At 49.4% G+C, this 13623-nt stretch overlaps 1 protein-coding gene across 1 annotated transcript in view; it reads left to right on the plus strand.

Annotated features, from left to right (window-relative positions):
• LOC144480409 (uncharacterized) overlaps nt 1-13623 on the plus strand; it is a 39922-nt gene that overhangs the window by 134 nt on the left and 26165 nt on the right. The window contains exons 2-3 of the mRNA XM_078199816.1: nt 1599-1683; nt 3722-3795. Of these exons, the coding sequence (XP_078055942.1) occupies nt 1599-1683; nt 3722-3795 (159 nt within the window). The remainder of the gene's footprint in view (nt 1-1598; nt 1684-3721; nt 3796-13623) is intronic.

The raw sequence follows: 13623 nt of genomic DNA on the forward strand, positions 1-13623 counted from the left end.
GTCAGCCATGTTGCTGTGGGTCTGGAGTCACATGTAGGCCAGGCAGGGTCAGGATGGCAGATTTCCTTCCCTAAAGGGGCCTTAGTGAGCCCAGATGGTTTTTTGCGACAATGGTTTAATGGTCACCAATAGTCTTTTTAATTCTAGATTTTTATTGAGGTGCAATTGAACCATCTGCCGCACGGGCACAGTGGGTTAGCACTGCTGTCTCATAGCACCTGAGACCTGGGTTCGATTCCCAGCTTGGGTCACTGTCTGTGCAGAGTCTGCACATTCTCCCTGTGTCTGCGTGGGTTTCCTCTGGGTGCTCCGGTTTCCTCCCACAGTCCAAAAGGCGTGCCGGTTAGGGTGCATTGGCCATGCTAAATTCTCCCTCGGTGTACCCGAACAGGCGCTGGAGTGTGGCGACTAGGGGGATTTTCACAGAAACTTCATTGCAGTGTTAATGTCAGCCTACTTGTGACGAATAAATAAAAACAAAACTGGGATTCGAACCCAGGTCCCCAGAGTATTACTAGTCCACGGATAATGCCACAACACCACTGCCTCTGAGGATTAGAAGTCTTGCCGAGTAGGATGGGAAGGTGAAGGGTTTAAGAGATCTGGGAATGAAGCAGTTCAAGTAGATGAAGTCTCCTGTCCAAATAGTGAGTAGCTTATTGCCTGGGGCAAGCAAGGGAGACACTTGGTACCATTCAAATCCCTCGGGCTGTGCTGGAGGTGCAGAACATTGGTTTAACAAGATACTACCCGTGAATGGTCTTGTCCATGTTGTCCACTTTGGAGAGTAAAATCAGTATTGACTTCACATCAGAGGTTGAAGAAAATTGGAGGGAATATTCAACTCTGGAGTTCTCCTGGCCACCTCTTAAAGCCCATTGTCGTTCGGTCAAAATCCTGCAATGCTCTACCTAATAGCACAGTGTGAATACCTTCAGCAATTCTAGACTATTATGGAATGCAACCGTTCAGGAAGAAAGCCTGAGGACCACCAGGGGCCGGGAAATAAATGCCTGCAACATCTCCAAGGTGAATATTCAGAAAGGTTTGGCAATGATCTCTTGGATGGACGATGATGCCCAGACACGCACACCTCAGGACTTCACACAGAATGTCTACAATGTAGGAGGAGGCCATTCGGCCCATTGAGTCTGCATCGACTCTCTGACAGAACATCCCACCCAGGGCCTATGCCCATAACCCCACGTGTTTATCCCATGAATAAGTTTTAAGTTTAAGTTTTTTTATTAGTGTCACAAGTAGGCTTACCTTAACACTGCAATGAAGTTATTGTGAAAACCCCCCTCGTCGCCACACTCCGGCGCCTGTTCGGGTACACTGAGGGAGAATTTAGCATGGCCAACGCACCTAACCAGCACGTCTTTCAGACTGTGGGAGGAAACCGGAGCACCCGGGCAGATATAGACGCAGACACGGGGAGAACGTGCAGACTCCGTCAGACAGTGACCCAAGCCGAGAATCGAACCCGGGTCCCTGGTGCTGAGAGGCAGCAGTGCTAACCACTGTGCCATCGTGCCACCCCTTTTGCTTCAGGATGTTTGACAAACTGTGTATGAATCTCTTTTCTGTGACTACAGGGAGCAAGCACTGAGGCAACTCGGAAGGCTCAGAGAGACTGAGAAGACTGAACTCGAAATTAAGATTTCATCATTGGAGTTAAAGGTTTGTTACTTAAAATTTACTACAATGAGAAGTCTCACAACACCAGGTTAAAGTTCAACAGGTTTATTTGGAATCACGAGCTTTCGGAGCGCTGCTCCTTCATCAGGTGAGTGGAGAGGTAGGTTCACAAACACGGCCAATATAGACAGAGACACAATCGCAAGATAGTTAGAGATTGGAATGTGAAGAATGGTTGGAATGCGAGTCTTTTCAGGTCATCAAATCTCTATAGGTACAGACAGTGTGAGTGGAGAGAGAGATAATCACAGGTTAAAGAGGTATGAATTGTCTCAAGCCAGGAAAGTTAGTAGGATCTTGCAAACCCAGGCGGTATGGTGGAGGTTACAAGTAGTGAACCCAATTTTGTCTTTGCCTATATATGCCGTGTTTGTGAACCTACCTCTCTCCTCATCTGATGAAGGAGCAGCGCTCTGAAAGCTCGTGATTCCAAATAAACCTGTTGGACTTTAATCTGGTGTTGTGAGACTTCTTACTGTGCCCCACCCAGTCCAACGCTGGCATCTCCACATCATAAAATTTACTACTGCTCCTTGCGTCTCTTCATGTTGTGATTCTGTCTCTCCCTCTGTCTCTGACAGTGCCGTGCCCAGTAGGCTTGGGTGGCATGGGTTTCTGCAGCTCGCTGGAGCCTCTTTGAGCTGACCAATTTCCATAACCACGAGCTGTCTGGCCATGGTGGGGCGGGGTGGGTGTTGTAGCCGAGACTGATTCCTGGTCTCTCCCCAGGTCCATGCATACTCGTAATTGGGGATGGAATTTATCACAGGTAAAAGTCAGGAGCCTTCTGAAGATGCACTTAGAACCATAAAATCCCTACAGTGCAGAAAGAGGCCCTTCGGCCCATTGAGCCTGCACTGATTCTCTGAAAAAGCATTCCACTCAGGCCCTCCCTTCCACCCTATCCCCGTAACCCCGCACATTCACCATGGCTAATCCCCTACACATCTTGGGGGACACAGCAGCAAGTTAGCATGGTCAATCCACCTAGCCTGCACATCTTTGGACACTAAGGGACAACTTAGCATGGCCAATCCCCCTAACCCGCACATCTTTCGGCCCTAAGGGGCAATTTAGCATGACCTATCCACCTAACCTACACATCTTTGGACACTAAGGGATAATTTAGCATGACCAATCCACCTAACCTACACATCTTTGGACACTAAGGGGCAATTTAGCATGACCAATCCACCTAACCTGCACATCTTTGGACACTAAGGGATAATTTAGCATGACCAATCCACGCAACCTACACATCCCGGGACACCAAGGGGCAATTTAGCATGGCCAATCCACCTCACCTGCACATCTTTGGACTATGGGGGAAATGGGAGCACCCGGAGGAAACCCATGCAGACATGGGGCGAACGTGCAAACTCCACACAATCAGTCACCCGAGGCTGGAATTGACCCCAGGTGCCCGGAGCAGCAGTGCTAGCCACTGTGCCACCGTGCTGCCCTTCAATGGTGGATTCCAGCTTGGAGTGTCAGATGTCTGCTTACAAACCCCATCAGGGGAAGGCTGTGAGTAATTGAAACTGGGTGGATTGAATGTCTGCGCTCCTCCAATCCAGGCCTTGGGTGCTTCCCTGATTTATAATGGCTCCACCATTGGTGGCCGTGCCTTCAGCTGCCTGGGCCCTAAGCTCTGGAATTTGATCCCTTGGTCTCTCCTCCTTGTTCTCCATTCTCTTTGAAACCTCACTCTGTGATGGAGCCATTGGTCTCCTGACGGAGCCATTGGTCTCCTGACGGAGCCATTGGTCTCCTGACGGAGCCATTGGTCTCCTGACGGAGCCATTGGTCTCCTGACGGAGCCATTGGTCACATGACGGAGCCCTTTGGTCACCTGACCTGACATTGCCTTACGTGGCTCAGTGTCAAGTTCTGTTACCCTTGATCCTGTGCGTTACCTGGGCAGGTTCCACACAGTCATGACTGGAGTATAGATGCAAGTTGTTGTAAAATTGCTGGCGTGTGCTTCCTGAAGGTGGCCAATCTTGTTGATCTTTTGCAGTTGGCAGAAATTGAAGTTTTGGGAGAAATCCGCCAACAAAGGAGCCCTGGCGAAGAGATGAAGAATCACCAGAGGTGGGGCTGTGAGTTTGAATGTTCTGATGTTTCAAGTGCCCTTCCAAATATTTTTTAATGGTTGTAAGGTTTCCAACCTCCACTACCTTCCCAGGCAGTGCATTCCAGATTCCCACCACCCTCTGTGCGAAATCTTTTGTCTCGAATCTCATCTGAATCTCCTGTCCCTCACCCTAAAACTATACCCCTTTGTGACTGACCCCTCAACCAAGGGGAACAGCTGCCCCATACTCACCCTGTCCATACCCCTCATAATCCTATCCACCTCAATCATGTCCCCCCTTTTCTCTGCTCCAAAGAAAACAATCCAAGCTTATCCAGTCTCTCCTTATAGCTCAAATGTCCAGGCAACATCCTGGCGAACCTCCTCTGTAGCCCCTCTAGCGCTATCACATTCTTCCTATTAGTGAGGTGACCAGAACTGCAACAGTACTCCAGCTATGGCCCAACCAATGCTCTGCACAACCCCAACCTTGCTCTTAATTTTATCAGTCGTGGTATAGAGTTTAAGTGTCCCATGTGTCTTAACTATCCTAGTCACATGCTCTGCTGACTTCAGGGATCGATGAATAAGTTCCCTCTGTTACTCTGAGCTACCCAGTGTCCTGCCACTCATTAAATATTCCCTTGACTTGTTTTTTCTTCCAACGTGCATCACCTCACACTTATCAGGGTTAAATATCATCTGCCACTGCTCTGCCCATCTGGCCAACCTATTTATATCTTCCTGTAACCCATCTTATTCACGATTAACCACCTGACCGATCTTGGTGTCATCTGCAAATGTGTTCAATGTAGCAATGCCACATTTATTGCGAATGGGGTGGGGTTTTACGGCCTTGCTCGGGTGAGATTGGAAATTCCCGCTGAGGTCAACGGAGATTTTTGTTGTCGGATCCTCGCCCACTCTAATTCCATGGCGGGCGAGGTGGTAAGGTTCCGGCGATGGTTACTGGCCTGAAAAAGTGCTGGTTTACCGAGGCCACTTCAGAGGATATTTGTAAATGGCACGCTCAACCCTAAATTACAAGATTTCCATTCAAACTAGGCTGCAATATTGAAGTTCCTTTTTTTAAATCCAACACTACGCCAAGACCTAATCCACTTACTCCGGTGAATACAAAAGATCTGATGTTGGGCTTTATTTCAAAGGTTATAAAAATAAGGAAGTCTTGCTAAAACCATGCAAGGCACTAGTTAGACCACACCTGGAACAGTTTTTGATTTTATTTATTATTGCCACATGTATTAGTATCCAGTGAAAAGTATTGTTTCTTGCGCACTATACAGACAAAGCACACTGTACATAGCGAAGGAAAGGAGAGAGTGTAGAATGTAGTGTTACAGTCACAGCTAGGGTGTAGAGAAAGACCAACTTAATGCGAGACAGGTCCATTCAAAAGTCTAATGGCAGCAGGGAAGAAGCTGTTCTTGAGTCGGTTGGTACGTGACCTCAGACTTTTGTATCTTTTTCATGACGGAAGGAGGTGGAAGAGAGAATGTCCGGGGTACGTGGAGTCCTTGATTATGCTGGCTGCTTTGCCAAGGCAGCGGGAAGTGCAGACAGAGTCAATGGATGGGAGACTGGTTTAAGTGATGGATTGGGTTACATTCACGACTTTTTGTAGTTTCTTGCGGTCTTGGGCAGAGCAGGAGCTGTGATGCAACCAGAAAGAATGCTTTCTATGGTGCATCTGTAAAAGTTGGTGAGAGTCGTAGCTGACATGCCGAATTTCCTTAGTCTTCTGAGAAAGAGACGTTTTGGTCCCCTTTATATAAGGAAAGATAGACTGGCATTGGAGGCAGTCCAGAGAAGGTTCACTCGGTTGATGCCAGATGTGGAGGGATTTTCTTATGAGGAGAGATTGAGTAGGTTGGGCTGTAGTCATTGGAGTTTAGAAGAGTGAGAGGCAGCCTTATCGAGATGTATAGGATTCTCAGGGGATGACGGTAGATGCTGAGAAGTTGTTTCCCTTTGTGGGAGAGTCTAGAACCAGATGGCATAATCTCAGAGTAAGGGGGTCACCCATTTAAGAGAGAGATGAGGAGGAATTTCTTCTCTGAGAGAAGTGAATGTGTGGAACTCTTTACCGTAGAGCTGAGTCGTTAAGTATGTTCAAGACTGAGAGCGACAGATTTTTAATCAGTCAGGGAATCGAGGGTTATGGGGATAAGGCGGGAAAGTGGAGTTGAGGATTATCACATCAAATCAGTCATGATCCCATTGAATGACAGAACAGAAATGATGGGATGAATGGCCTACTTCTCGTAGCACAGTTTGAAAGAGATTAAGGGAGACCCCCCCCCCCCTGGTGTCTTGGCCAACATTCCTTCCTCAATCATCAGATTAACTGGTTTTGCAAAGTGGCTGCCTGTAAAACAATGACCATACTTCCAAAATAACCAACTGGCTGTGAAGGGATATCATTAAACTAGAAAGAGTGCAGAAAAGATTTACTAGGATGCTTTCGGGACTTGATGGTTTGAGTTATAAGGAGAGGCTGGATAGACTGGGACTTTTTTCCCTGGAGCGTGGGAGGCTTAGGGGTGATCTTAGAGGTCTATAAAATAATGAGAGGCACAGATCAGCTAGATGGTCAACATCTCTTCCCAAAGGTAGAGGAGTCTAAAACTAGGGGGCTGATGCGCGATATAACTCACGAGGCTAGAGGTACTCGGGGAAATAAAGGCTTTTATTGACTACAACAATAGAGCTACCATATATAATACACGATCCCAGACTGAAGGGTCCCAGACAGAGCAGTGACCTTTATACCTCTCCCAGGAGGCAGAGCCCGACTGGGATGTACCATAAGAACTATATTACAGGTAGAACAGCCCAACCCTAACCCCAACAGTAACATGTAGAACAGCCCAACCCTAACCCCAACAGTAACATATATACAGACTCATAGTACTGGCCAGACCCTGGCTCAGCACTACCTGGTGGGAACCAACAATGGTTCACCACATTCACCCCTCCTTTGAAAACAAAGGCCGGCGGGGTACAAAACACAGAACAATTGTTCATCAGTCTATAAGTTCAGACGGTCTGGGGGACCGCACCGTCGTTGTGACCTCCTCAACACCGGCGATGACACCGGTGTAGGCACTCGCGGTGGCGTTCTCCCCAAGGCGGTGTCCAACGGCTCCTCCAATGTCTCATGGGCCGGTAGACCCCGAGGTGGTGACAATCCGCTGAACTCGGGCACGCCTTGAAGTGGCGACCATCTCCTGGACTCAGGCAAGCTGTACACGGGAGTAAAAGGGTTAAGTGATGGTCCCGATGCTGCCCGCGCCGTGTCAGGAGGGGAAACAATAGTTGGGGGGTCTCTAACAGGAGGTATGGGAGCGACAGGGGTTTCCAAGCCCCCTGCTGGCGCCAGGTCTCGAATCGAGACCGTGTCCTCTCACCCGTCAGGGTATGCCACATAGGCATACTGAGGGTTGGCGTGGAGGAGATGGACCTGTTCAACCAAAGGGTCGGACTTGCGGGTCCTAACATGTAGCCGCAGGAGGACAGGTCCTGAGTACGTCAACCAAGGCGGTAATGAGGTCCCAGAGGAAGACTTCCAAGGGAATGAAAACAGTCTCTCATGGGGAGTAGCGTTGGTTGCCGTACACAGGAGTGAGCGTATGGAGTGGAGCACATCAGGGAGTACCTCTTGCCAACGGGAGACTGGAAGACCTTCAGACCTCAACGCCAGTAAGACAGCCTTCCAGACTGTAGCATTCTCTCGTTCGACCTGTCCGTTACCCCTTGGGTTGTAGCTTGTGGTTCTACTAGAGGCAATCCCATATGAGAGCAGGTATTGCCTCAAGTCATCGCTCATGAACGACGAGCCCCTATCGCTGTGGATGTAACAGGGGTAACCGAACAGGGTGAAAAGATCACAAAATGCCTTGATAACCGTGGCAGCGGTCATATCAGAACAGGGAATGACAAAAGGGAATCGTGAGTACTCATCAACCACATTGAGGAAGTACACGTTCCGATCTGTCGAGGGAAGGGGGCCCTTAAAATCCACACTCAGTCTTTCGAAGGGACGAGTGGCCTTAACGAGTTGTGCCCTGTCAGGTCGGTAAAAGTGCGGTTTGCATTCCGCGCATACCCGGCAGCTTCTGGTTATGGACCTGACATCCTCCACCGAGTAGGGTAGATTCCGGGCTTTTATGAAGTGGTAGAGCCGAGTGACCCCCGGATGGCAGAGGTCATTGTGGAGAGCCTGCAATCGATTCTCCTGCATACTAGCGCATGTTCCACGCGACAGGGCATCCGAGGGCTCGTTGAGTTTCCCTGGACGATACATGATGTCGTAATTATAGGTGGAGAGTTCGATTCTCCACCTCAAGATCTTATCGTTCTTGATCTTGCCCCGTAACGTGTTGTTGAACATGAACGCCACGGACCGCTGGTCCATGAGCAGGGTGAACCGTTTTCCCGCCAAGTAATGGCGCCAATGCCGGACGGCCTCCACAATGGCCTGGGCATCCTTTTCCACCGCCGAATGTCGAATTTCGGGGCCTTGGAGGGTGCGAGAGAAAAAGGCGACGGGCCTGCCCGCCTGGTTAAGTGTGGCGGCCAGGGCGAAATCAGATGCATCGCTCTCCACCTGGAAGGGGATGGACTCATCGATAGCGTGCATCGTGGCTTTTGCGATGTCGGCTTTTAGTTTTTCAAAGGCCAAACGAGCCTCTGGTGCTAGGGGAAAAGAGGTGGACTTGATGAGCGGACGGGCTTTGTCCGCGTAATTGGGAACCCACTGTGCATAGTAAGAGAAGAAGCCTAAGCATCTTCTCAGTGCTTTTACGCTAGTGGGCAGGGGAAGTTCGAGGAGGGGACGCATACGGTCTGGATCAGGGCCAATGACCCTGTTTTTCACCACGTATCCGAGGATAGCTAGGCAGCGCGTGCGAAATACACACTTCTCCCTGTTGTAGGTCAGATTCAGACGAGATGCAGTGCGTAGGAATCTAAGAAGGTTGGCATCGTGGTCCTGCTGGTCATGGCCGCAGATGGTGACGTTATCCAGGTACGGGAAGGTAGCCCGCAGTCCGTTATGGTCCACCATTCGGTCCATAGCACGCTGGAAGACCGAGACCCCATTCGTGACACCAAAAGGAACCCTTAGAAAATGGTACAAGCGACCATCCGCCTCAAAAGCCGTGTATTGTCAGTCCTCTGGGCGAATGGGGAGCTGGTGGTAAGCAGACTTTAGGTTGATGGTGGAGAACACCCGGTACTGCGCAATCTGGTTGACCATGTCAGATATGCGCGGGAGGGGATACGCATCCAGCTGCGTGTATCTGTTAATGGTCTGACTATAGTCTATGACCATCCGGGGTTTGTTCCCACTCTTGACCACCACGACCTGCGCTCTCCAAGGACTAGCGCTAGGTTGTATGATCCCTTCCTTGAGGAGCCGCTGAACCTCCGATCGAATGAAGATCCAATCCTCAGCGCTGTAACGCCTGCTCTTAGTCGCGATGGGCTTGCAGCCTGGCACGAGATTCTGGAATAAAGAGGGTGTGGTAATCTTAAGCGTCGAGAGGCTACAGATGGAGCGCGTTGGGCAATTTAGGGGCTGCGAGTCTCCCACTGAAAGCGGAGGGAGTGGCCCACCGTACTGTAGGGTTACACTCTTCAAGTGGACCATGAAATTTAGTCCTAGGAGTATTGGCGCGCAAAGGTGCGGTAACACCAGGAGCTTGAAGCTCTCGTAAACCGTGCCCTGCACCGTCAGATTTACCACGCAACTCCCTAGCACGGTGACAGACTGGGACCTTGACGCCATCGAAATTGTCTGCTTGACAGGCTGAATCCGGAGGCCACACCGCTTCACGGCGTCTGAGTGAATGAAGCTCTCCGTGCTCCCGCTGTCAAACAGACAATAAATCGTGCGTTTGTTTACCTGTATGTCCATCATGGACTTGTCGAGTCTGTGAGGCTTTGCCTGGTCCAGGATGATCGACGCCACCGTTGGTTCGTGGGCGCCACTGCAGGCAGCTGAGATGGATGATGACGACCCCTGCTGGTCATTTGCGGTCGGTGCCGACCAAAATGGCTGCCCCCATAGGTCGCACGTGGGCGATGGTGCCAAAACCAGCGGCCCCTGGTGGTCGCGCGTCTCTTGCGACTCCGTCGTCTGGAATGGCGACGTCCTGGCCTCGCACGTGGAAGAAGCCCTTGATGATGCCGACGACGAGGAAACCGGCTCCGGGGAGTCACACGCCGCACTGCTGTTCCTGGATGGAAGTTTGGATCGGCATACCTTAGAATAATGCCTCTTCTTGCCGCAGGCGGAGCACAACACCGCTTTAGCGGGACATCGCTGCCGAGGGTGCTTCACTCCCCCACAGAAGTAACACCGCGGGCCACCTGGAGCTGCTGCCGTCGTTAGGCCCGAGGGTGGGAACGCAATTACGCAGTTTTTCGGTCCCGCTGAATGAAGTGGAGTCTGTGACTGCCCCTGCCATGCTGTCTCCACGTGGTCATCGGGGTACATCGCCAGACTTTTGGAGGCCGTTTCTAGCGCATCCGCTAGCTCTATGGACTTAGTGAGATCGAGATTACCTTGCTCCAACAGCCGTAGGCGGATGTAAGACGAGCCGATTCCCGCCACAAACGCATCTCGAGCGAGGTCGTTCATGTTCTGGTCTGCCGACACTGCTTTGCAGTTACAGCCCCTGGCTAGCTGTAGGAGCTTGCACGCGTACTGTTCCGTCGTTTCGCCGGGCTGCCGCCGTTGAGTGGCTAAGAGATATCGAGCATGCATCTCGTTCGGCGGTTTAATGTAGCGCTTCTTAAGAAGCTCGAGGGCCCCTTTGTAGTTGGTGGCCCCACGGATCGCTAAATATACAGCGTCGCTTACCCTCGCGTGGAGGACCCGGAGTCTGTCGGCGTCGGTGGTGACCGCTGCGGAGGCTTCGAGGTAATCCTGAAAGCATTTCAACCAGTGGTCGAAGGTGTTCGAGGCGTCTGCCGCACGTGGGTCCAACGTAAGCCGTTCAGGTTTAAGCATTTGCTCCATGTTCTCTGTGTTGTTTTTTTTTCAACAAAGAGAGTTCAATTGTAGTCAATAAAATTGATGCGCGATATAACTCACGAGGCTAGAGGTACTCGGGGAAATAAAGGCTTTTATTGACTACAACAATAGAGCTACCATATATAATACACGATCCCAGACTAAAGGGTCCCAGACAGAGCAGTGACCTTTATACCTCTCCCAGGAGGCGGAGCCCGACTGGGATGTACCATAAGAACTATATTACAGGTAGAACAGCCCAACCCTAACCCCAACAGTAACATGTAGAACAGCCCAACCCTAACCCCAACAGTAACATATATACAGACTCATAGTACTGGCCAGACCCTGGCTCAGCACTACCTGGTGGGAACCAACAATGGTTCACCACAGGGGCATAGGTTTAAGGTGAGAGGGAGAGGTACAAAAGGATCCAGAGGGGCAATTCTTTCACTCGGTGGGTGGTGAGTATCTGGAACGAGCTGCCAGAGGTAGTAATAGAGGTGGGTACAATTTTCTTTTAAAGAGCATTTAGACAGTTACATGGGTAAAGAACAAAGAAAATTACAGCACAGGAACAGGCCCTTCGGCCCTCCAAGCCTGCACCGACCATGCTGCCCGACTGAACTAAAACTCCCTACCCTTCCGGGGACCGTATCCCTCTATTCCCATCCTATTCATGTATTTGTCAAGACGCCCCTTTAAAGTCACTACCGTATCCGCTTCCCCAGCAACGAGTTCAAGGCACCCACTACTCTCCGTGTAAAAAATCTGCCTCATACATCTCCTTTAAACCTTGCCCCTCGCACCTTAAACCCTCGCCCCCTAGTAATTGACTCTTTCACCCTGGGAAAAAGCTTCTGACAATTCACTCTGTCCATGCCCCTCTCAATCTTGTAGACTTCTATCAGGTATGATGGGTTTAAAGGGATGTGGGCCAAACGCAGGCAATTGGAACTAGCTTAGTGGCTTAAAAAAAAGGGCAAAAGTTGGTCCAAAGGCTATCTATGACTCTACGTGTTTTGAAATTCCCTCTGTGTGATATAAGTTGGTGGAATACCAAATCAGAAACTCCAAGGTATGTTATGAAACCAGAACAACCCCAACTATTTGCTATTTTGGCATTGATGTGAGGATAAGATGTTTCAATCCAGGCATGATTCTACTGACAAACCAGGGAGCTTTTATCAAAACAAACTTTATTTAACAAAAAAGTTTAACTATAACAAATGAATCAGCTTAACTTTTAACAATTGAACAAAACTTAAACAAAACAAGATATAATTCGTAACTGCTATTCTATCCGTATGAGTTCCAATTCAAACAATATTCCTCCTACAGACTTGAACTCCTCTTCAAAATCAGTTAGCAAAACACAGGTTTACTTGATTGTACTTAGGCTGCCAGCCCTAGACACCACCTAGAGAGAGAGGCAGAGAGACATGTCTTGCTTCTTTCAGAACCAGGCAGTAACTACTTATTTTAAAATGAAAGAGAAACTGTGTTTTTCCCTGCAAGCTTCGTTCTTCCCATTATGCACATGACTCGGTTCCTGTCAATAAACCTAATCAAAACTCTACTCTGTAACTCCAGGGGAAACCTAAGTAAACACAAATGCATTTGTTTAAAACAAATACCCCAGGTACTTAACCCGTTCTCCCAGCTACCAAATTAAAAGATTTCTTAGATGAATTGGCACCCTGCAAAACAGAGCTGAATTTTAAACATACCCCTTACAAGAAACACAGCATAAATATATTACTTAAAGGCACAGTATCATCACAAAGTAGAAGTTTCTTCCTTGTGGAGTCAAGCGGATTGTATGAAAGAGTTGTGTGCAGACTGGATTAGTCAACTGTGTCTGATTTCCTTTCTTTTGGTTGGATTTTTGATGATGTGAAAATGATTTTTTTTTGCTATGGTGAGATTTGAACTCAAGATTGCTAACACAATATTCCTGTGCTCACGTTACGGTATAACTAAAATATGTGCATGCTTTGGGGGTCCTATGGCGCAGTGGGTAGCATCCCCACCTCTGAGCCAGGAACTCTGGGTTTGAGTCCTATCCCAGGCCGGGGAAGGTGGGTTTGTAACACAGCCAGACAGGTTAATTATCAACTTTAAATCCTTCCAACACACACCAGTGGCAAGAGCGTGAGAGAATCCTGGTCAGACGTGTGATTTCTGGTCATACGTGTGATGCCCGGTCAGACACCCATGTGATGGAAAGAACATTGGTGTCTCCAGAATCATAGAATCCCCACAGTGCAGAAGGAGGCCATTCAGCCCATCGAGTCAGCACCAACAACAATCCCACCCAGACCCTATCCCCGTAACCCCACGTATTTACCCTGCTAATCCCCCTGACACGAAGGGGCAATTTAGCATGGCCAATCCACCTAACCTGCATCTCTTTGGACACTAAGGGGCAATTTAGCAGTGCCAATCTACTTAAACCACACATCTTTGGACACTAAGGGGCAATTTAGTATGGCCAAGCCACTAACCTGCACATCATTGGACACTAAGGGGCAATAAGCATGACCAATCCACCTAACCTACACCTCTTTGGACCGTGGGAGGAAACTGGAGCACCCGGAGGAAATCCACGCAGACACGGGGAGAACATGCAAACTCCACACAGACAGTGCCCCAAGCTGGGAATCGAACCCGGGTCCCTGGCGCTGTGAGGCAGCAGTGCTAACCACGTGCCACCATGCCTGCCCCATTTGTACCATCACTATTCAAAGCTCCAGACTGCAGCAAGCTCGTAAAGATGTGTGTTAAGAACATAAGAACATAA

The sequence above is a fragment of the Mustelus asterias genome, chromosome 29 (assembly GCF_964213995.1).
Source record: "Mustelus asterias chromosome 29, sMusAst1.hap1.1, whole genome shotgun sequence".
In the NCBI taxonomy this organism is placed as follows: Eukaryota; Metazoa; Chordata; class Chondrichthyes; order Carcharhiniformes; family Triakidae; genus Mustelus; species Mustelus asterias.